General features: G+C 47.0%; 3 protein-coding genes across 4 annotated transcripts in view; all 3 read left to right on the top strand.

Moving 5' to 3' along the window:
* The first annotated feature begins 8 nt into the window (after positions 1–8).
* CENPT (centromere protein T) lies at positions 9–14,804 on the top strand. Its single transcript, XM_085072139.1, has 15 exons — positions 9–317; positions 413–649; positions 727–853; positions 1,397–1,490; positions 1,664–1,797; positions 3,235–3,268; positions 4,300–4,442; positions 4,909–5,337; positions 6,606–6,803; positions 8,045–8,221; positions 8,546–8,749; positions 10,760–10,850; positions 11,681–11,845; positions 12,593–12,697; positions 14,408–14,804. Exons 1-15 carry the CDS (start codon positions 9–11, stop codon positions 14,529–14,531), a joined length of 2,571 nt encoding a protein of 856 aa, XP_084928265.1. The 3' UTR covers positions 14,532–14,804.
* Positions 13,262–20,638, top strand: part of LOC146432142 (bone morphogenetic protein 15-like) — a 136,571-nt gene continuing 129,194 nt past the window's right edge. Inside the window, exon 1 of the mRNA XM_085071572.1 lies at positions 13,262–13,277. The gene's annotated coding sequence lies outside the window, so the exon portion shown is untranslated. The remainder of the gene's footprint in view (positions 13,278–20,638) is intronic.
* Positions 16,566–20,638, top strand: part of RANBP10 (RAN binding protein 10) — a 59,800-nt gene continuing 55,727 nt past the window's right edge. The window contains exons 1-2 of one of the 2 annotated variants that reach the window (XM_085071570.1): positions 16,566–16,813; positions 17,700–17,811. In XM_085071570.1, coding sequence (XP_084927696.1) covers positions 16,609–16,813; positions 17,700–17,811 — 317 coding nt within the window. In that variant the 5' untranslated portion in view covers positions 16,566–16,608. The remainder of the gene's footprint in view (positions 16,814–17,699; positions 17,812–20,638) is intronic. The other variant, XM_085071569.1, reaches the window with a different exon arrangement.

The following is a 20,638-nucleotide window of genomic DNA, read 5'->3' on the forward strand; positions in this document are numbered from 1 at the left end:
GGACCACAATGCACCGCGCTGCCGGCGGAACTACCCGCCCCACACTGCGCCGCGGCCCCTCCCGGCGCGCGCGCGCATCTCGCGAGAGGCGGCGGGAGGCGGGAGGCGGGAGGAGCGCGGCCGTTAGCGGCGCAGCCATGGCCGAGCGCGGAGCCCGGGCCCGGGCTGCTGTCAGGCGCAGCGGCCGTCACGACCGGCGGGCAGCGGCACAGGTGCCCACGGGATCCAGGAGGGAGGGACGGACGGAGGGAAGGAGGGAGGAAAAGAAGGGAGGGAAGGAGAGTCGCTGTCGGGATCGAGCATCCCGTGGGCTCTCGGTGTGAGGCAGGAACGAGAGCCCTGCGGCAGGAGCGGTGATCTCTCCCTCAGCCTTGTTCGCCGTTACCCGTGGAAAATGGGCCGAAACCGCTGACTTTGGCGCTTGGCGGGTAGCCCGCAGCTCGGCGGGTTTCTGTGGCGGCTGTGCTCTGAGGATTTGGCCCACAGGAGGGTTTTGTGTTGTGACCCACCTGGAGGATACCCTGAGCTGAACTATGTTCCGCCCACACGGGAAGTGCCACCAGTGTCAAAAAGCCAACACGCGCAATTTCTCTGGAATTTGGAAAAAGTTTCCTGTCAGCTGGCTTTGCTTGTTATTAGAAGATGGATGGTGCGTGCTTTTGATGTTGGGATCTTTAATAATGAAAATCCTAGCTTTGAATTGTTTGTGTCTTGATTTCCCTCTAGACTGGATCGGGTGTAGAAAACAAGAATAATTCTGTCAGAAGCACTGTGGCAAAGCAGGGACTGGCGTTGTTCCCTGATCTCAAAAATGGCACACCACGAGTTATACTCAAGAGAGTCATGCAGAACCGTAAGTGTCTTTTTTTCAGGGGAACTTTCAGGAGAAAGATAGTGTTTTGGTGGAGTTGAGAAAACAGGGAGTGTTCCTTGGCAGCCCATTATCCTTCCCCTGTGACATGGAACAGAAATCAGACCATTGTATGACTGGTTTAGGTAAGAGAGGAATCACTGCAGGGCAGCTGAATGTGGGATACAACTGTCTGAGAGACCAGGCCTTGCACTGGTGAAATCATAGCTTTGAAGATCCTCTTCAAAACCCTCTTTGCTTGGTGTTTTTACCCTGGTGACTGATAATCCTGGTGCTGCCTTTGGCTGTAGGATCAGGTGTGAGCTTTACAGGCACACTCTGCTGCAGTGCAGGGAAGCCCCTGTGCTGCCATCTGTCACGGTTGGCTTTGTCACTGCCAGCCTTCCTGGGAGCAGAACCCAAACAGTTTTCACCAGGTCTTTATTTTAACCCATTAATAGATGTAATTTATAGCCTACAGTGTAGGTGTCACACTGCTGCATTTTGGTGCTCGTGCTGTATTGAAATGTTTTGATTTTTTGGCAGAGCCCCAAGTTTCACCTCTGGCACCTCAGATATTTAACCATGAAGACATGGAAGAAGCTCATTCAGAAGTCCCATCTAAGAGGGTTTCCAGCATGTAAGTAGGGGTTTTTTTATTATTTTCACTTTTATTACACTCCCAGGGATAGCTGCAGTTCCTGTGGTGGGATTGGAGAGCAGGACTTCTCTGCTTGTGTTTCGGTGATCAGAATTGCATCTTGTCAGGTGGGATTATCAGAAATGCCTCTCCAGCTTGGTTTGTGTTGGTAGGGGAGAATTGCAACTGCCAGACATTGCTCCTGAGGACACATCTGTCACTGTGTTCCACATGAGAAAGAAGAGAAAGAAATTTAGCATTTCTGAATTTGAGAGAGCAGCAGAGAGACGACTTCCCCAGAACCAAGGTAAGGCTGCAGTCAAGAATCACCTTGTTCAGTGCTGCATTTGCTGGCAGCTGGTTCTCACCTGCTCAGCTCAGTTGTTGGGAGCTGCCCAGCTGGGCAGTTGAAGGTTTGGAATCCAGATTGCAACACCTCATGTGAAGGGGATAACGGACAAAGTAAAGGTCCCCATCCTATCAAATGTGAAAAAAACCTTTTTAAGCCAAGTTCTAGGCTCTGCCCTGACTGTATATAACTTCTTGACTACTTTTTCAGCTTGGTGCTTTTTGAGTTTTGAAGTGTCTCCAAAGGAAGCAATCCCTGTCTTCCTCTCAATTCCAGAAACCTGAAAATACAAGCAGCTGCGTACTTTTCGTTGCAATTGTATAAAATAAGTTACAAAGTTCTTGTTTGAGGAAAAGAACCTCATAGGTTTCTAAAAGAGATAATATTTTATACTGGATTAAGTCTTCCCTTTAAACATAAATTTGCAAATTTGGTAAATACAACATTTATTTTAGTTGCAATTTGAAGCAGGCAGAGGCAGATAAAACACCTCCCCTTGGTTTATGTATCCTATTGGCAGGATCAGCTGGAGTAGGATTCAAGGGTGGAGTTCAGCTCCAGACTGCAGACTTTGATATCTTAACTGTGAATTAGAGACACTCTGCCTGTGTGTAGTGAGGTAACTGAAGTCCTCCTGAAGTGAGGGGGGATGTGATCACTGGGGTATGGAGGGTGATTGAACTCACCCTGAAGTAGACACCTACACTTGATGCATTGTGCTTGACTGGAACTGGAATAGACACCTGTGTTTGGATATTTGAATCTGGAGCTGAATCTCAGCCTGACTCACCTGTGGTCAAAAAAATCACCCTGTCATTTTTCAGCCTGGTGCCTGATCTGAACAGTTCTGATGAGCTGCAGCAGCTCTGTAAGAGCAGAGGGGGCATGTTCTAATATTTTCTGTTATGAGCAAGGTTGTGTTACTGCTCTCCAGATCTGCTTTTGAATTTTTGGGACTTTCTAAGTAGAACAGGTTTGAGTTCCAGTTTCGTCAGGAGTCTGTAGAATAGTTATTTGTGCTTCTAAAGCTCCAGATGTGTTTGGGTTGGGTTACTGAAGGGTGGTTATGACTGAGGCCCAAGCCTAACATCTTGCAATTAATGTGGTAAAATTAAAATAATAAAATCTGATGGTATATGCCACATTAAATTTGCATTGAACTAACTATTTTCTTACCCTTTCAGAAATTGCTTCTTAGATTTCTAATATGCACTTCTGAAATGTAGACAAGAAATAGTGAAGTGAAACTGTCATCTAATCCTGTTTGCACCAAAGTATGACTTTTGAGGACTGTAGCATGACTGGTTCTGAAAAGGGGAAGATCCATTGGGATGTTCCTTTAGCCTGTTGTGTAGAGGGTAATTTCTCAACTAATGTACCATCAACTCTTTCTAGCTCAGTCAGCGTTGGACAGCACAATTATGACTCGGTGAGTTTAACCTAAAATGTTTTAACTTCTGGCTGTCCTAAGTGTGATCACATCTGAAGTGGTGAAGAACAGTGCAGATCCCTGGGTTCATGATAAAGACCTGTGTTAGCAATAACTCCGTCATCTGCCCCTCTGCTGGTGGAATTTGAAGGTGTTGCACCACACAGCTTTTGATTTTCAGAAATTGTGGCTCTGCACTGTATGCCTGGGTCAGTCTGGCTTGTATTGCTGTTATTGCTCCTCATTTTACTTTTTAGGATCATTCCTTTTTTTCCTTTTGTTCTCATACTTCCAACAATAAATCAGTACACAATAAACCTTAGAATATTTTCCCTGCCTGTCTCATTGCATCAGTTACATCCATGCAGTATTTTCTGGACTTTAAAAACTTTTTAGTGAGTCAAAGAACTCATTTTCCTGTGTTGCCTGTGTGCTTTGCTAATGACCCTGGCCAAAGTCAGCACATTATTTCACCTTTCTCACTGCAGCCCTTGCCTGGGGTGCCACACAAGATTTGTCTTTGAGCCCTCTGAATCTCCTTTTTAATTGGGTTGCCCAGAGAGTGGGACAGGAGGTCACTGAGCATGGTCAGTCTCCAGGGTGCAAAACACCTACAGTGAGAAGCATCTTCTATGCTTTAGATGTTGCTATCATCTCCCATCTCAAAACACAGTCACAGTGTGTTGGTAGCTGTGCTTTGCTAAGAGTATTGATACTAAATAGCTTCTTAAACTTGTTCAGAAGTCCTCTTTTAAAATTTCTGACCCATTTGTCAGCTGTAGTGTTGCAGTGTCTCAGGGAGGCTGTAAACTAGTCTGTTTCGTGATCTCTGTGATACATATCCAGATGTTGGGTGATACTATGAAAATAAACAATTATTTTAAAGACTGACATATAATCTTCAAGGGTTTTTTGGGGAAATTTCTCCTAGCTCTGCGAAATGTGTCACTTTTAGTGCCATCATGTCTGTATTCTGAGGTTAAACGGGCAGTGTGTGATTTTGACAAATTGTTTGTTCCCTCTTTTTACAGATCCCTTCGTATGTCTGTGGGTTCCTTGATGGCCCCAGACACTGTTGAAAAGAGAGGCTTGCTCCGGAGGCCAAAAAACCGCAAGGCTGTTGACATGCAAGCTTTTGAAGGCGGAGTGGAGCAGAACCTGCTGAAGAGCAAAGGTTTCTTTTGTGTTGTGACCTCTCTTTTGTGAGGCAGGGCTTTATATAAGGGGGCTTTTAGAAGCGGTTGCTGAAGCATGGTCTGTATTTTAAAATTTGAAATTTACTAACAGCTTTGCAGAAATAGAATGGGATTTGGGAAGCAAGGCTAGAGCAAAGCTCTGCCTTGGCAGTTCCTTTGATTCTATACACTTAAATACATGTTTTGACCAGTTTAGTGATTTAAACCACAGGATTTGTTTGGGATCATCTCCATCGGTGGGTACTGAGGTCTCAATAGGTTTCATAGGGAAATTGGGGGTCACTGAAGTGGGGTCATACAGTTTTAGTGTTTGATCTGTTGAGGATGAGTGAAATTTGGTTGAATTACTTAAATTTTGAGTTATACAAGTCCTGGTAGTAAAGTATGTCCCTATGACCTTGAACAGTTTTTCACATAAAATTTGTTTTAAAACTTTCTAAACAGGACAGAACTATCTGGTGGACTCCCAATCTGCATCTGGGATTCGAACAAGCATCCTGACAAGTGATGCAGAAGTCATGATGAATACCACAGAGCTCTTTGTTCAGTCCCAGCTTGATGAACAGAGCCAAGATAAACTTTCTGCTCTTGAACCCCAGCTGTCAGATTCAGAAACTTCAGCACAGAGGAGCCAGATTTCTGATGCAGATCAAGAGGAAGCAAGGCCAGAGGGCCTAGTACCCAGTGTGGGCACAAATGAGGGAAGGACCCGAACATATTCCAAGAACTTGAGCCTTGATCATGAGCATGTTGACAAAATGACTCATGTATCTCCAGGAACACCTGCAAAACGGCAAGAAGACCAGCAAGATCATTCCCAGCAGAGTAACACAACGGAACAGGTTTCTGTTTCTGAAGAGGAGGTGGTTGGCAGTGAGTACTATGGGTTAAGGCCTAGGCTTAGCAGGTATTATCTGAACTCACAGAGTGGTTGAGGTAGAAAGGGACCTCAAGGTTATTTTATCCAATCCCTCTCTTCTGGCAGGGCCACATAGAGCAGGTTGCCCAGGACCCTGTCTAAGTGGGTTTTATGAGCCTCCAAAGGTAAACTCTCTCCCTTGTGTTCAGATGGAGCCTCCTGCATTCCAGTCTGTTGCCAGTTGCATTTTCTCTGCACTGGGCACCACTGGAAACAGTCTGGCTCTGTCTGCCTTACACCCTACCATGAGACAGTTGTGTATATTTGTGAGGTCTGCCCTGAGCCTTCTCTTGTGCAGGCTGAACAGTCCCAGCTCTCTCAGCCTTTCCTTCTAGGAGAGATGTTTCAGTCCCTTAACTGTCTTGGTGGACCTTTGTTGGACTCTTCCCACTGTGTCCATCTCTCCTTTGTACTGGGGAGCCCAGAAGTGGGCACTGCAAATTAGTCACAAAAAATTAGGAGATAATATGTAGGACATGTAGACAGACTTGGAAGAAATCTCTGGAAGTTCCTAGTGCAGACCTTCGCTCTGGTGTGGTCGTGTATTTGTCAGAGCTAACCTCTTAATTGTCTCCATGGCCTTAAGAATCCCTTGGACAGAGACAGTCACCACCCTGCTCACTCGGTACCAATGCTTTGCAAGTCCTGTCACTTGCCAGTTTTTCCTGGTGTCTGGTACCTCTCTTTGGCATTCATTTCCCTGGCCTTGTTCTGCTTGTGTAGATGGGAACACTTTTTTCTCATACTGCTTGGACCAGGCAAAAGTTGTTTCGAAAGGACAAGGGAAGGAGTCAACAGAAAAAGGTTAGTTGCTCTGAGGAGCTCAAGAGCAGGCCTTTTTAGGACCAAGGGATAGATGAGGCAGAGAAAAATGGAGAGTGGGGAATAGGGGACTGGATCAAATGGGAGGAAGATGAGGGGGAGTGAGCATATCTTAAAGATGCTGAAGATAGTAAGGCATTAATGTCAGAAGTATAATGGTGAACTAGTTCTCCTGTTCCACCAAGGGAGGCTGCTGTCAGTGTTGCTCCTCAGTGTCAACTGAAAAAAACAGTTGGAAGGATTTTCCAACTGGTTCCTAAGATTCAGTGCAAGCTTCTTCTAGTACACTCAAGTGTTTCACGTACGTCTTCCTCTTCCTGCTTGGCTGGTTTTTTATTTACCAGGAAAGCTAAAAGAAAGTGCAAAAAGGTACTAGGAACACATTAATGATCTGTTCTAGCTGTTTACAGCTGGAGCTCTTCTCTGCCATCCAGAAGTTCAAGTAAATATTTGGGATCCCCAGTCAGTGTAAATCCTTCCAGCATGTCTTTGAGAGAAGTTGTGTCCCATATAATTGAGAAACTAGAACTATTTGATACAGAAGAAGAGATGATTAATACAGTGAATGGAGAGGAACAGGAAAAGATTTTCAGAGAAGGTAAGAAGTGCTTTCAGTGTAGAAAGGGATAGGGGTATAATCTGATTTAAACAGAGTTTTTCAGGTGACTTGCAGAGTAAAATAAAACTTCATTGTACAGTAGATGCTGGAAATAATTTAATTCAAGTCATACCAGAGACACTTAGGCATTGCCAGAGAAGCTTTCTAAAAGTGGGCTGTGACTTGTCAGTATTTGCTTTGTTCACTGTGACTGCAAGTGGAGTAAAGGTTCATATGTTTTGGCAGGTCTGTAGTACTGCTCACCTTCCCATAGGAAAGATGAAGAGCTCTCTCTTGGCAAGGAATACATGTGGCTAATCTAAGTTAGTTAATATTTCACTTCACTTTAGGCCCTATGTTGGTGTAGGCAGCCCAATATTCTGGTGAGATTGATATAACTCATTTTCACACCACCTTTGGTCAGATTTCCTTGTGCGCTTCACTTGGGCTTGGGGCTCCCAAGGCCTTGCCACTCTTGTACTTTTGAGTGTGAAAACTCCAAGTCACTGGAGAGGATGTTAAAAGTCCACTTTCACAGCTTTTGGTTCTGGACTCAGCCAAGGTTTCCAAATCCTTCAACAAGTTACAGCATTATGAGAGTGCACAATTTTCTCAGTGTAATTACCTGTGTGGGTTTCTTCTTAACTGAGCTATGTACTAACAGATATGTGGACTATATATGTAGTATAAAGGGAAAAGGCAAACTTAAGTAGCCAGTAGCTTAAGTTTTTAAACACAAACAAGTCACGTGTCTGTGTGTTTCTCCTCATCCTGCCTGCCAGAGGCTTGTGCAGGATGGTTAAAACCACGTCTAGGCTGTCTTCTCTTTGTAATGCAATATATCTCTTACAAAATTGTTTATTCAGAAAAACGAAGGAAATGAGGAGGACAATCTGAGCACAAACTCCTGGTATTGTTAGACTTAAAGGAAAAGAAATTGGTCTTTCACACAATCAAAGTTGAGAATAGCTATAGAGATGGCAGATCTGGAGGAGCTCTGCTTACTGTAAGTAAAATTCCTTGATTAGGATCGGATGTGCCCCTAATTAGGTGGCTGTGGAGCAAACACAGGAAAAGTTGGGCATTTCACAGCTGTGAAGAGAACTGCATCTGCTTTTCTTATTCACAGCTTATGGCTGTGTTTCTTCATCACAAATAAATTCCAGTGGTTAAACTGTGTGCTGGTGGTTGGTTGGGGGTTTTTTTGTAGGTAAAATGTATGATAGAATTTCTTATTTTAGCTGCAGAACATGGTGTAAGTGCTGGAGATTCTGAACATTTGGAGAAGAAAATGGCTGAAAAAGCAGAATTGCCAATAACTGCAGCACAGGACAGCAGTGGTGAAACAGAAATGGCTCCTTCAGAAGGAGAGGAGCTGGCTGAAGGCAGTGTTGGAGCCCATGGATCTCCTGGAGCTGGTGAGGATACCTCTAATGCTGACAGCTCTCTCTAGTGCCAAAGACCTCTCATGCTGCATGACTGGCATCAGTGCTGAGAGAGAGACTGAACTTCCTTTGTATTCTGGAATTTGGGCTAATTACTGGGGAAGTATAAAACTAATTTTGTCATTTTAAGCTGGAAGACTGCATTTTATTTAAAGGGAAACCAAAATTGTACTGGCAGTAGTGTTTAGAAATGTATAATTACAACAGGTATCTTTGATTAAAATTTAGTAGTGGAAGTCCCAGGATCAGGCAAAGGTACTTGTTTCAGCTCTATTTTTCCTGCTTTTGGAAATCTAGAACGTGAGATTGCCAGAGGCATTGGATCTGAACATCTGGACAGGCAGTCTCATGCCTTTTCCTCATTTGAAAAACCTGGGACAATTCCATTAAATGAAGCTGATGAACAAGAAGATCAAATACAGGACCAGGCTATCATGCTAGAGTTGGATAATTCAGTGGAACAGCCTGCTGAGGATGAAGCTGAACAGCCTGCAAGTCAAGGTAAGGAACTGTTGCAGCAGTAGCAGAAGGCAGTTGGAGAATTTTTTCTTCCTAGATTGAAGAACAACAGAGGTTAATAATCTTATTAACTGTTTAATCCATCAGATAGTCCAGGGGAAAGTGTTGGCTGCTGTTTCTAGGGCCAGATTGTTACTGGCTCATCAGGTGCTTCAGAGACCAAATCATCTTGTACTTTTTGAGGTGAAGGTAATGGAAGTGCACAAAACAGATGAAACTGAGTGCAAAGTGGGTTTGTGCAATGACACAGGGATATCCTCCATTCTGTTCTTCTTTCCTTCCTAATTTCTAATTTCATGTAAATTTTTTACTGTCTTCCACATTCCACACCCATTTATATGACTCCAGACTTGAAGTCTAATTTAGAAACCTGTATTTTGTATGTGTAGTTACAGGTTTCCTTTCCAGTTAACAAAAGGAGTAGGTTGGTTTTCCAGAAAGCTGAGAGAAAGTGTCTGCTAAACAGTTCTGTAGACACTGCATCAGTCTACCCCACGAGTGTTGATGCCTTTTGGAAGAACAAATACATCAGGCTGAGTTCTCCTTGATCAAGGCCACGTTTCAGAATGCCCAGAATGTATTTTAGTGATGTCTTTTGGAACTGGTCTTAGTCTTTTGAAGAGCAATACACCCTGAAGTATAAAGCTGAACAAAGGACATCCTAAAATCCCATTGCTAGGATTTTGGGCATATTTAGCTGTACTGGGAATATCAACGTCTGTGTGTATTTGTGCACACTCTACAAAGACAACAGTTGAATTGATAGCCACAAGAAAAGCTGTAAGTGTTCTTAGGGTGTCTTTAGTTGTGTCAACATGCTTGCTTATATTGCACACAGCTGTATGAAGAGGTGGAAAGATCTAGCTGCAGATCTCTGTTGATAGGGTGGAACAGGGTAGCAACATAAAGGTCTCATTGGACAAGGAGAGGAAGAAAAGAGGAAAAAATTACATCCTCTTGTCATAAATCTTGCCTTGGAAACCTCAGCATAACCAGTCCCTTTTCCTACATCCTGCTCCCTGCCCCTCCAGTGCACAGAAATGTTTATTCAGTAAAAGCTAATGCAGGCAATTACAGTAGTTCACCCAGCCCTGCTTTCTCACAGATTCCTGACCCTTTCAGCTGGGATGAAGAGTTTACCTTTCAGTAGTACCTGAAGCCTCTAGTAGTTGGACTTGGCTTCTCTAACAGGACAGGTGTCCAAGCCCTTAAGGGATCTTTGGGAAGTTGACGCCGTTGCCAGACAGGCTGGATTATTGGGGTGCATTCAGCTTCCAAGGGAAGCTGTTGTGCAAGAAACTCTGCATGATCACTCCTCTTCTAGACAGGAAGCTGCTCAGTACTTCTGTTAACATTGTTTTCTTTCCTGCTCTCACTTGTTAAGAAGTGAAGAAGATCAAGAGTGAAGTTAGACAGTGCAGATTAGACTCAGAGGAAACTGCAGTGGGTAGTTCACAGGAGAGAACAGGTGAGATGCTGATAACAGGAGCATTGCCTAGAGGGAGTTACAAAAATCTGCAAACAGGGAGAAGTTTATAGTCTGGCCCTTGTAATGTGATTCTGTAGCTCAGCTTGTCCCTTTGTTGAGGAGAGTTTGCCAGTGGCCTAGCAAGATGACAGAGGGAGCTTGTAGGCTTTGAAGTTCTCTCTGGTTAAAAAGGCTGCAGCTTTGTAGCAACCTAAGTTAACCCAGCCATTGGCCCCTGCAGCCTGGCCCCAAGTGTGTGTCCCTGCAGCCTGCCCAGCCAGCTGGGCCAGCACGGGGGCCCAAGGGGAGCCACCAGCCTGTGTGGAAGGAGCTGTGGGGGTGGCACAGCAGCAGCCAGCAGCTGTGCTGGCTCAGGGTGCTCTGGGGACACAGCCAGAGCACGGCAGTGTGATACTGGCCCAGGCATGTGGGGAGGTGGCTGGGTTTCTGTCTGCTGTGACAGCACTGCTTGCTCCAGGAGCTTTGGAAAGAGACCTCAGTTCCTCAAATATTTTTTTCCCCAGAGGTTTCCATGAAGACTCCTGCATTTGTCCGTGTTCCAGCCTACAACCCCCTACTGTCAACTCCACATGTTGCAAAACCTGCTGCTCCCAGGTAAGCCTAAGCCATGTCCAGCAGTGGTCTGGCAGAAGTGGGGCTGGGTGGGGAAGAGCAGAGCCCAGCTTTGCCAGCTGCTCCAACAGCTGCCACAGGGAGTGAGCAGTGCTGAAGGCTTTGGTTCTTGCACTGCTTTAGCAGCTGAATAAAGGGTGAATTGAGTGGATGTCAGTGTTCTTCCAGAGCAGGTCTGATGCCTTAGGGTTTCCAGTGAACATTCTTGTAATATTGTCTTGTGCTGAAGGCCAAAACTTTTCCTAGGAGTTTTTCAATTGGTAGACTACTCTGAAGCCATAGACTCCAGTATGGGATGCAAGGCCCTTGCAGACGAGGGGGAATTACAGGTGACAGGATATTGATCACATGGAATGACATACTTGTATTGACTGCAGAAGCCTGAAGTTGTGTGCAGTTGCCATGTGCTGACTATTAAATGAAGCTCTCTTAGAGACAGAAAGTGAACCTGTCCTCTGCATTACTCCAAATTAGTTAACATTTGCACCTTCTTAACTAGAAATTTGGTGAATCCATATGTTTCATCAGAACCACTAGCAGGTGGCCCTAGGGAATAGGAGGAATTTTCTAGCCCATGACTCTAGGTCTTTGTTTAGTAAAGCAGTAAGCCTGGATTGGTTCTCTCAAGGCCATGATGCAACATGGACTGTATGTAAATGCCCTGTGTGGCATGAGGGAGAAAGAATTAAGAGCTTGAGGTAGTTCTTATCCCTTCCAGTTCAGTTTAGGGTTTCTTCAAACTCAGCCTGGTGTTCTCTGCCTCTCTCTCAGCCTCATTCATTCAATGTGTGAATTTTCAATTTCTCTCAAAGGTCTCCCCTGAGGCTGCTGAAGCCTAAGACAGTTCCAAAGAGATTGGGAACATCCCAGAGGAAACCACATGAGCCTCAACTGCCAAGAAGTTTGATAAAAGGGATATTTAGCCATTTTGTTAAAATGCCAGTGACCAGAGATGCGTTCAAAATTGTTGAAAAATGGTAAGTAGCAACAAATTGCTCTTTCCATTATTTTTAATGTTTCTTTCATTTCTCTTCTGAGGTAGTAAATCTCTTGGGAGTGCTGCTTACAAGCTAGCAGCCCTCTCTCTCTTCAGCTGGAAAGAATCTTGGGAGGCCTGATAAAAAAGGGGCAGAAATATGGAAAGTGCTTTGGGCTGCCTTGTGGGTATCTGATCCATGGAGCTTCTGGGTTTTGTCTCAACCAATTGTACCAGTGACACTGTTGTCATTATCAATTTCCATGGATAGCTCTGGACAGTGATCATTGTGCTGTGCACAGTGAAGGTGTCTCAGCTGTGCAGTGTTCCAGTAGAATCCAGGTTTCTCAGCTTTTTGAATCCTTAGACCGTGTTACCTTCCTGAGTAAAATCTGTGGATTGTTTGAACAGTGTCACTGCAGCAGCCAATAGTCTGACCTTCAGTGCTGATTTGTCTCACACTGGTGTCAACCCCTGTTCCTGCATGTGTGGGAAGTTTGGGAAGGGTTCTGGTTGTCAAATGTGCAGCTGTTTCACAGCTGTCTTGGCAGTGAAGTTCCAGAGAGCCAGGGCTGAGAAGCCAAGTTTTGTTTGTGGGCTGGAGAGTTTCTTCTCCCCTGGTTTTCCCTGGCAGGCTGTGACCTGCACAACCAGCAGCTCTAGCACAACTTGCCCTACAGAAGTGGGAGAGTGGCTGGAGTTCACACACTTTGGTCTGATTTGATTTCCCTCCTCATTCCTCCGTCAGCTCGGAGAGATACTTCAAGCAGCTGAGCAATGATCTGGAAGCTTACGCCAACCATGCAGGGAGGAAGACAGTGGAGGTGGCTGACCTGGAAGTACTCATGAGAAGGTAATTGAAGGGTTGTTATTAATCTGTAGTAGTGTTTGGTGGTGCTTTGATAGCCCAGTAGCACGTGGTTGTTGCCAGGGTGTGCACCAGCAGTGTTTGCACTTAAGTAAGTGTGGGATCTTGGGGTTTTCTCTGCATGAGACCACTTCTGTCCCAGGAGGCATCATTGGCATGGACTTGGGTTGCACCACTCAATGATGGTGGTGGTGGAGGGGCAAGAAGAAGTAGTGAGGGGCTGTGAGTGCAAGGAGTCATCTGAGGAACCAAGAGGGGAGAGGGAGTTGTGTAAGGGTGAAGCAGTAATAGCTGGGAAGTAAGTAGAAAAAGTAGAGAAACACTAAGAGGGAGGCTGGGCTGCACCATTTGCATCCTCGAATGATCTCTTTGCTAAAAGCACCTGCAACTGACACTGAGCATTTTCACATCTCCTGCTGTCTGTTTTGGTGACTTGCTCTTCCAAACAAAACACACCTCTTCCTGCTGCTGCACAAGCTGATCCTTGGGATCCAAACGGACAGTTCCTCTCCAGAGCAGGAGAAGGAGCTCCCAGCCTGGGTGGTCAGGGCTGGTTCTCCGAACAGTGACATTACTGGACAGCAGCCTGGAAGTGCTGTTCTCAGAGCTGCCTCACTGTCTCTGGACTGCCCCAGCTGCCCCATCTCCTGCCTGAATTTACTTCTGTGACCAAAACAAAAGGGATTTACTCTTGGCTTGGAAGCCTCTCGTAAAACTCTGTGAGGCCTGAAGGAATCCACCACTTTTCATTTAAAGTCATTACTCCAGGTTGTTCTTGATCTCCACTGGAAGAGTTTCAAATGTGATGTTAAAGTCACCTGAGGGATAGCACAGGGCTCTGATGACATTGGCTTTGCATGGGCCTCTGTAGTTAGAGCTGGTGCTGCTGCTTAACAAGAAAAATCTGTTGTTGTCCTGATCCAGAGATTTCATTCTCCCACCTGACAGGTGTGTGCTGAGGTTGGTATGAACAGACCAAGAGGCATGATGGGTTAGTTGGCTTGGTTTGATGACTCCATGCACTTGTTTCACCTTGTTCTAGCAGTGCTTATGCCTTTTTACTGCCTCATAAAGAGATCAGGAATTGTTTCTGGCTCATGCATAAGAACAGTATTTCTGTTCCTTCCACATGGAAAGTGTGAATAAGTACTGCACCTTTTTCTTTCTACAAAACTGGGAGATGCTGAATTTTCCAGGCCAGTCAGCTAAATGGTGTTTTAGAAAACTACATGGCCTACACAGTTGGCAAATGCCAACCACCTCTGAGTTGTGACTGTAAAAAAATCTGGGTGCTGAGCTATTTCCTTCTGTCACATCATTCTGTGCACATCTTCAAATGGTAGAATTTATCCCATGGTAGGTGGATTGTGAATTTAGAAAGCAATGAGGCTCTGCTTTGGTCCTGATCAGTATAGATTAACATCCTCATGGTAAACAGTAGGTAGCTCTGGGAAGCTGGTCTGCAGGAACCCTCTGGGTCTGCTCTGCTGTGTGGGCAGTCCTGGCATTGCCCCATGCACAGGACCTGAGAAGCTGCCTACAAACATGAGTCTGGAGATGTTTGTCACAAGCAGGCAGAGCATTTCAGCTCTTAAATGCAAAAGCATCACTGCAAGAAAACTTTAGTCTGATATCAAGTGGAAACACATTTCACTAACAACTCTTGTTTCTTCTCTGCTCTCTTTCTGGACAAAGACAAGGGCTGGTGACAGACAAGATGCCGTTGCATGTGCTGATAGAACGTTACCTCCCACTGGAGTACAGGAAGCTCCTGATTCCAATTGCTGTGAGTGGAAATAAAGTGATTCCCCGCAAGTGAAGGTGCAGTGAAGGGCCCTGTGGGTGGAGAGATGGCCTTCTCCCAGGGGCTGGCTGTGGGTTGTTGCATGTCACTGCACCAGGTGATGCTCTTCCACACATAACCAGCCAGCAGTGACTGCTTGATGTTCTCCTGAGTGTGGAAGCAGGCTGTGGCCATCACACCACCCTGCTGGGTCTCACCAGCCTTTGTTACAAATAATTTGACTATCCTTTTTTTTTTATGTAACCTTTGAATACTTGTACAGCTCTGATAAATAAAATGTTGCATGTATTGTGTGTGATGCCAGTGCTGCTTATGCCAGTGAGCTGAGAGGCTCCTGCATTGTTGTGTTCAAAATGTTCCTGACAGGCATTTAGCTGTGCTGAGTGGTTGGTGCTCTTCATGCCAACCAGGCCTTTGTGTTGGACCACACCTGTGTGCTTTCTGGTTCTCTGCCCCTTTGTCTTCTGCTGGTGTTCCTGTACAGGGAGTTGCTGCATGGAGGAGTCCATGCTGTGCTCCTCACAACAGGGAGACAAAGCAAAACTCTTGTGTATGATTGTACTGCTCACAGTGAACCTAAACCACACTAGGAATGAGGTCTGACACAGCAAAGGATTTCAGGTGCTGAGGACTGTGACTTTGTAAAACAGTTCAGAAGCTGGGAAAGAATAATGCCTGTCCTGTGTACCAGTTTTGGAGGGATGGAGATGGGTATTGACCTTCAGTGTCCTTCTGGGGAGTCAGTGTGACACGAGTTGTTTCTCCCCCTCCTGAGCCTGTCCTAAATCCCACTGCAAGTATGGATCCTTCTCTCTGGGTTATGCTGTGTGTGCAGTATAGCTTCCTAGAACTGCAGCCAAATGGCACAATTCAGAGGGACTCCTGGAAATCCAACCCAGCTCTTGGCAGCAGCACTTGGAAGTTAAACAGGTTTTGTACAATGCTAAAGGACATAATGAGCAATAGCCTTAAAATCTCTTCAGCAGGCAGTGCCAATCCAAAGGGCAGGCATTTTTAAAGGATTAAAAAAAACCCCCATAATTCCATTAATACAACAGAGCATATGTAGCTGTCAAGTAAAGGAAGATCATATTATCAAGAGAGCCTTGTGTCAGACCTGAAACTTCAGTTGCTGGGAGCACTCTTGAGTCAGAGCAAGAGACTGCAGCTCTTGCCTTAAGTAGGGCTCCAGTTGCTCTACAGTCATGGCTTTGGAATGATGACGAGGGACTGTTTATTGCTATGGAGACATGGAAAAAGAATGGAAACACGGGATTATGTGTGTCATATGCAGAAGAATGAACTCATAGTATAAGTCAGCTCAAGGATCTTGTTTTTCTTCCTACTGGCCGTGGCTTCACAGCAGGTTTTTTACAGTTTTTTTTACTGTACTCTCAAGACGTAAATAGATTAAATACATAAAAATATATACAAAGACTGTATATCCATATGGATCCAGCGGAGAACCAAAGGAGCTTTTGTGAGCTGCAGCCGGTCGGCCGGGGTGCCCCATCCACGTCCCCGCAGCTCGGATCCGCCGGTGTTTCCCGTTGCAGGGGATGCCGGAGCCGCTCGCGGCTGCTCTCGCTCCGTTCCTCGCTCCCGGCCCGCCGCGGCGCGCGCATTCCGTGTACGCGTCGCCACGGCAACGGCCACGCCCGCAGGACCCCTCGCTCGCCGCCATAGCTGCCCACGCAGCGCCTGACGCGCGGGCGCCGCGCGGCGGCCGAAACCGGACCGTGCGCGGAGGCGGCCGGCGGGCGCCCGCAAGCGCGGGGCGGCCCTTGAGTGCTGCTCTGCCGCGGAGCACGCTGGGAATGGGAGTCCCGCGCCCCGCGGCACCGATGGGAGCGGAGCGGAACGGGGACACGGTTCTCAGCGTGCAGCGCGCCAAGGGGCGGGACGGGGCTTTGAGCGCGCGGCCTCTCGGGAGTTGTAGTCCTGGTGAGAGCCAGGGCCGAGCGGGCGGACGTCACGCGGACTGCGCTTCCCGTCGGGCAGCGCGGCCCCATTGTGGGCACGCTCGTCTCCCATTGGCTGCCGGCCGCGGCCGGGCCTCGCTCCCCGCCCGCTGACACAAAGCGGGTCCAAGATGGCGGAGGCGGGCGCGGGGAGCCCGCACGGCGGGGACGCGGCGCCGCCGGGGCCGCCCGAGGAGCAGGAGCTGAGCCGGCGCCTCCGCCGCCTCTACCCCGCCGTCAACCAGGACGAGACGCCGCTGCCGCGCTCCTGGAGCCCCAAGGACAAGTACAACTACATCGGCCTCTCGCAGGGCAACCTGCGCGTCCACTACAAAGGTGCCGGGCTGGGGCGGCGGGGCCGGGCTCGGCCTGGGCCCGGAGCGGGACGGCGGCGGCGTGGCTCTCGGCCCGGCCGCTCCGCGGGGTCCGCCGGGCGCGGGCTGAGCCGGCAGCGAGTCCGGCGGCCCCGGGGCAGGGGCGCCGCGAGCAGCGCGGGGACGGGCGGCGCCGAGCTCCGGTCCGGGGCGCTGCTTGGCCCGGCCCCGGCTGGGCTGCTCGGGCCGGGCTGGCTGCGCTCGGGAGCGGGGGCGCTGGGGAGCCGGGGGCTTTTCTCAGTGACCGTGTGGCCTTATATAACGCTGGGCACTGCCGCTCGCTCGGGCCCGGCGCAGCCTGACCGTCTGTTTACTTTGTCATCCTGCTAAAAACCCGGCCCAGGGGTCGAATGGCGCTGACACGCTGCGTTACTGGGGCTTTGGCTCCTCGGGTTTACACCAAATAGCTGCTCACGGACTTGTAGTGTGATGTTTTCCTTGCTCGCTATTGGAGCTGTTCTGCCTTCCCACCCAGCGGAGAGCTGATTATTCCTTTTCCTGCCTGGCTAGTAAACACTGATGTCATTCCCCTCTTGTGTAATCATTTTTGTCTTCTGTTTGTGTACATTGGTCTTCAAATTATGTCTGTGGGGAGGGGGAGAGGTGGTACTGAGAATCTTTCTCAGAAACTTCGTAGTAAAAACAAAGGGAAAACTGAAATGCTCGTGCTGTAGGGATTGTTCCTGGTGGCAGTGCAGGGTTGTATATGCTGGTTTTCCAGAAAGTGTGCTTTAAATGGCTGGCTCCGTGTAGAAACAGATCCCTGCTGGCTTCAGATAGTGAGGTTTTAGATCAGGATGTGTGAGAGGCCAGATCCTCTCAGTACTTACATTTCTGTTCTTTCTTAGGTCACGGTAAAAATCACAAAGATGCTGCCTCGGTCAGGGCCACTCACCCCATCCCTGCAGCCTGTGGCATTTATTACTTTGAAGTGAAGATCGTCAGTAAAGGTAGAGATGGGTAAGTGCCTCATTGCAGCTCAGGGGCTGGGGATGTGTGTCTGGCAGCTCTGCTGGACTCTGGCCTCCTTTCCAGAAGGGTTCGAGGTCCTGTGGCTGCTGGGTGCAGCAGGCAGGTACACCATGGGCAGGTTTTGTCCTCCTGATGAATAGATGTAAATGAGGTGGAATGCCCTGGAAGCTGAGGCACTGGCTCAGATGTGTCCTGAGCTATTTGAGATGGGCACTTCTAAAAAATTCAGTGAACTGTGGGTCTCCAGTGGAGTGTGAATTAAAATAGGTTTTCTTCTTGCTGGCAAGGTCTGGTCACTCTGATTTCTGGAATTGTGGTGCCTCAGAAGTGAAGTGAAGCAGAAGGGAGGAACCTTGAGCCTAATTCTGGACTGCTACAGTGGTGTTGACATGGTCATAGGAGTACTGGAGGACTGGGGAAAGCAATGAAGGGGTGTTTCTGATAAGGTCTGGGGTTCTCTTGCTAGTGTGGCTGTAATTTTTCCTCATTATGAAGGTGTCAGCCTGCTGTGTGTGGATGTCCCTGGCATTGTTCATTGCTAAAGGATGAATCTGGCAGGAATATTATCCAGAAAGGAAAGACACGCAGGAGGAGGGATTTGGTGTAATTAATTAATCCAGTCCTTCAAGTATGACATTGGAACTCTGACCAGTTTGAGGGTTGTGGGGAAGGGCAGCAAATGTTCCTACTGAAAACCAAATGAATGTGACAACTTGTTACAGCTGAATTTTTCTGCTGTCATTGTTGAACTGAGAAGTGGCCTACTTGTAAAGGGACTTGTGAAGGATCTCAGGTTGTGCTGCATTTAGGCCCTTGATAATTACTAGGTTATCTGCAGAGGTGGATGCTGGGCTGAATTCTGTACAAATGCAGGGAAAAGACCATCCTTATTCCTTCATTTCACTGACCTGGCTGTTAACTGCTTGTCTGGTTTGAAACACTGCCCTTGATTAGTTTATGTAACTGCTAAAACTGAAATAATTTGCAGTGAGCTTCAAGACAATTTTCCAAAGAAATCACATTACAAAAGGTCACTGAACGGCACTTAATCCTCACTGCAGTCTAGATCTATCTTAAAGGGAGATAATAGCATTTTCTGCTTGTCTCCCAAGATCAGAGTTTTCTGAATTAATGATCTGTTGTTTTTATTGTATTCTGTAATTACAGTGACTTTCCAAGAATAATTCCAAAGAGACAGAACTGTGTGTGTTCACACAGCAACCTGAACAGGAGCTGCTGACAGTTCTGATCCAAAGTCAGGCCAGTGGCAAGGCTTTGAGAGCCTCTCTGATGTCTCAGCCATTCCTGAGCCTTGTTTTTCTTTTGCTGGTAGAGAGACAGATCCAACTTTTATCTCGCACAGGGTGGTGCTGGGGATTTGTGGTTGTGAATTTCCACTGTAGCTGCTGCCTGGCTGTCACTTGAGAAGGTGCTTTTGTGTATCTCACCTTTAATAGTTTGAATTGTTCCTGCTGGAGGCTCAGTGTGTTGTACTAGTGAGCTGTGGCAGAGATCTCTTCTGAGGAGGCTCCCCAGTGTCTGTTTAAAGGATTGGAAGTCCAGACTTCTAAAGAAAGGATTGAGGGAATGAAGTTTTCAAGCAGTGTAGTGGCAAAGCCTGTCCCTAGGAACAACACTGGAAGCCCTTTAGCAAGGGAAGAGGAAGAGGAATCCTTCTGAGCTCATTTCCAGAATGGCTATTTCAGGTGTAAAGCCTCTGCCCTAGAGCTAGTTATTTGACTTCTGTATGAGCTGGTGAGGTAAAGATGTGAAGGTATTCCCTGTGTATCTCTTTGTGGAGTTTGCGATTGCATTTCACATTGAGGTTTAAAATGTGAGTGATTTGGTTTCTAAACAAGACTTAAGAAAGGCTTTGGTGAAATGAACTTCAGAAAGGGTTGAGGAGTCTGATTTTGCTCAAAGCTGTTGTCTTTCTGTGCTCATGGTTGTTAGTTTAGGGCTCTGCACTCTGGTTAGATGCTGACATTTGCAAATAAACAACAGAAACTAAGTTTTCAGGTAAGAAATGGGATAGAAGCTCGCAGTGGCTCTTACTGGAGAAGTAAGAATCCCAAAGCTCACATGATGCCTTTTTGCAGCCTGCCAAGAGATGTTGCCTGTGTGTGACACACTCTGATAAGAGGGCTCTTGAATTGGCATCAGGCAGTGCCATTTTGGATTGGTGATATCACTGTGGTAGAGAAACCTGAGCTATGGAGACGACTCGGGTGTCAGGACCACCTTTTTAACTTCTCCCCTGGTTTTCATTGGATTAAGGGGATTTAAAGCCAGTATGCTCTGGTTCTCTCCTCTCTTTTCTCACACCACATCATATCCTAGCAGTCAAAACACACATCCTTGCCTCCCCCCATTTGCCAGGCTGAGAACTCCTGTGCTCACTTTGCAAACCCCCAGAGTCAGCTCAGGGGAAGAGGGAGGAGGGAAGGACTGCAGCAGCACAGACACAAGTTGCTTTGGACTGCCACAGCTGGCAGAAAATCTTCCTCTTTTTTACTGTCTTGTCTCCCCTGTGCCTTAATGCACCTGCCCCAGAGAGGTGCTTTTGTTAAAGAGGCAAACAAAATGATTTATGAAAACTCTGCCTTTGCCATCGCTGGACGTTTCTGCCTCAGGATCAGTAAAATAATTTACTGGTGGATATTTCAAAGCAAGTACAGCATCTAAAAAGTCCATTTGGTGTATGTAAGAAACTTCTAAGATTGAGCAGCTTTTCTTACCTTTGGATCTTCCACTGCTCCTGAGATAAAATCACAATCCTTTGAGAGAAAGAAGCATGATTCAAATTTACTTTTAG

Source organism: Lichenostomus cassidix, chromosome 11 (assembly GCF_008360975.1).
Source record: "Lichenostomus cassidix isolate B80296 chromosome 11, HeHo_3.0, whole genome shotgun sequence".
Taxonomy (NCBI): Eukaryota; Metazoa; Chordata; class Aves; order Passeriformes; family Meliphagidae; genus Lichenostomus; species Lichenostomus cassidix.

Coding starts and splice junctions, on each gene's coding strand:
- CENPT (XM_085072139.1), top strand. CDS start 9: ATGCACCGCGCTGCCGGCGGAACTACCCGCCCCACACTGCGCCGCGGC. Junction 4,443..4,908: donor GAACCTGCTGAAGAGCAAAG/GTTTCTTTTGTG, acceptor CTTTCTAAACAG/GACAGAACTATCTGGTGGAC. Junction 5,338..6,605: donor TGAAGAGGAGGTGGTTGGCA/GTGAGTACTATG, acceptor GATCTGTTCTAG/CTGTTTACAGCTGGAGCTCT.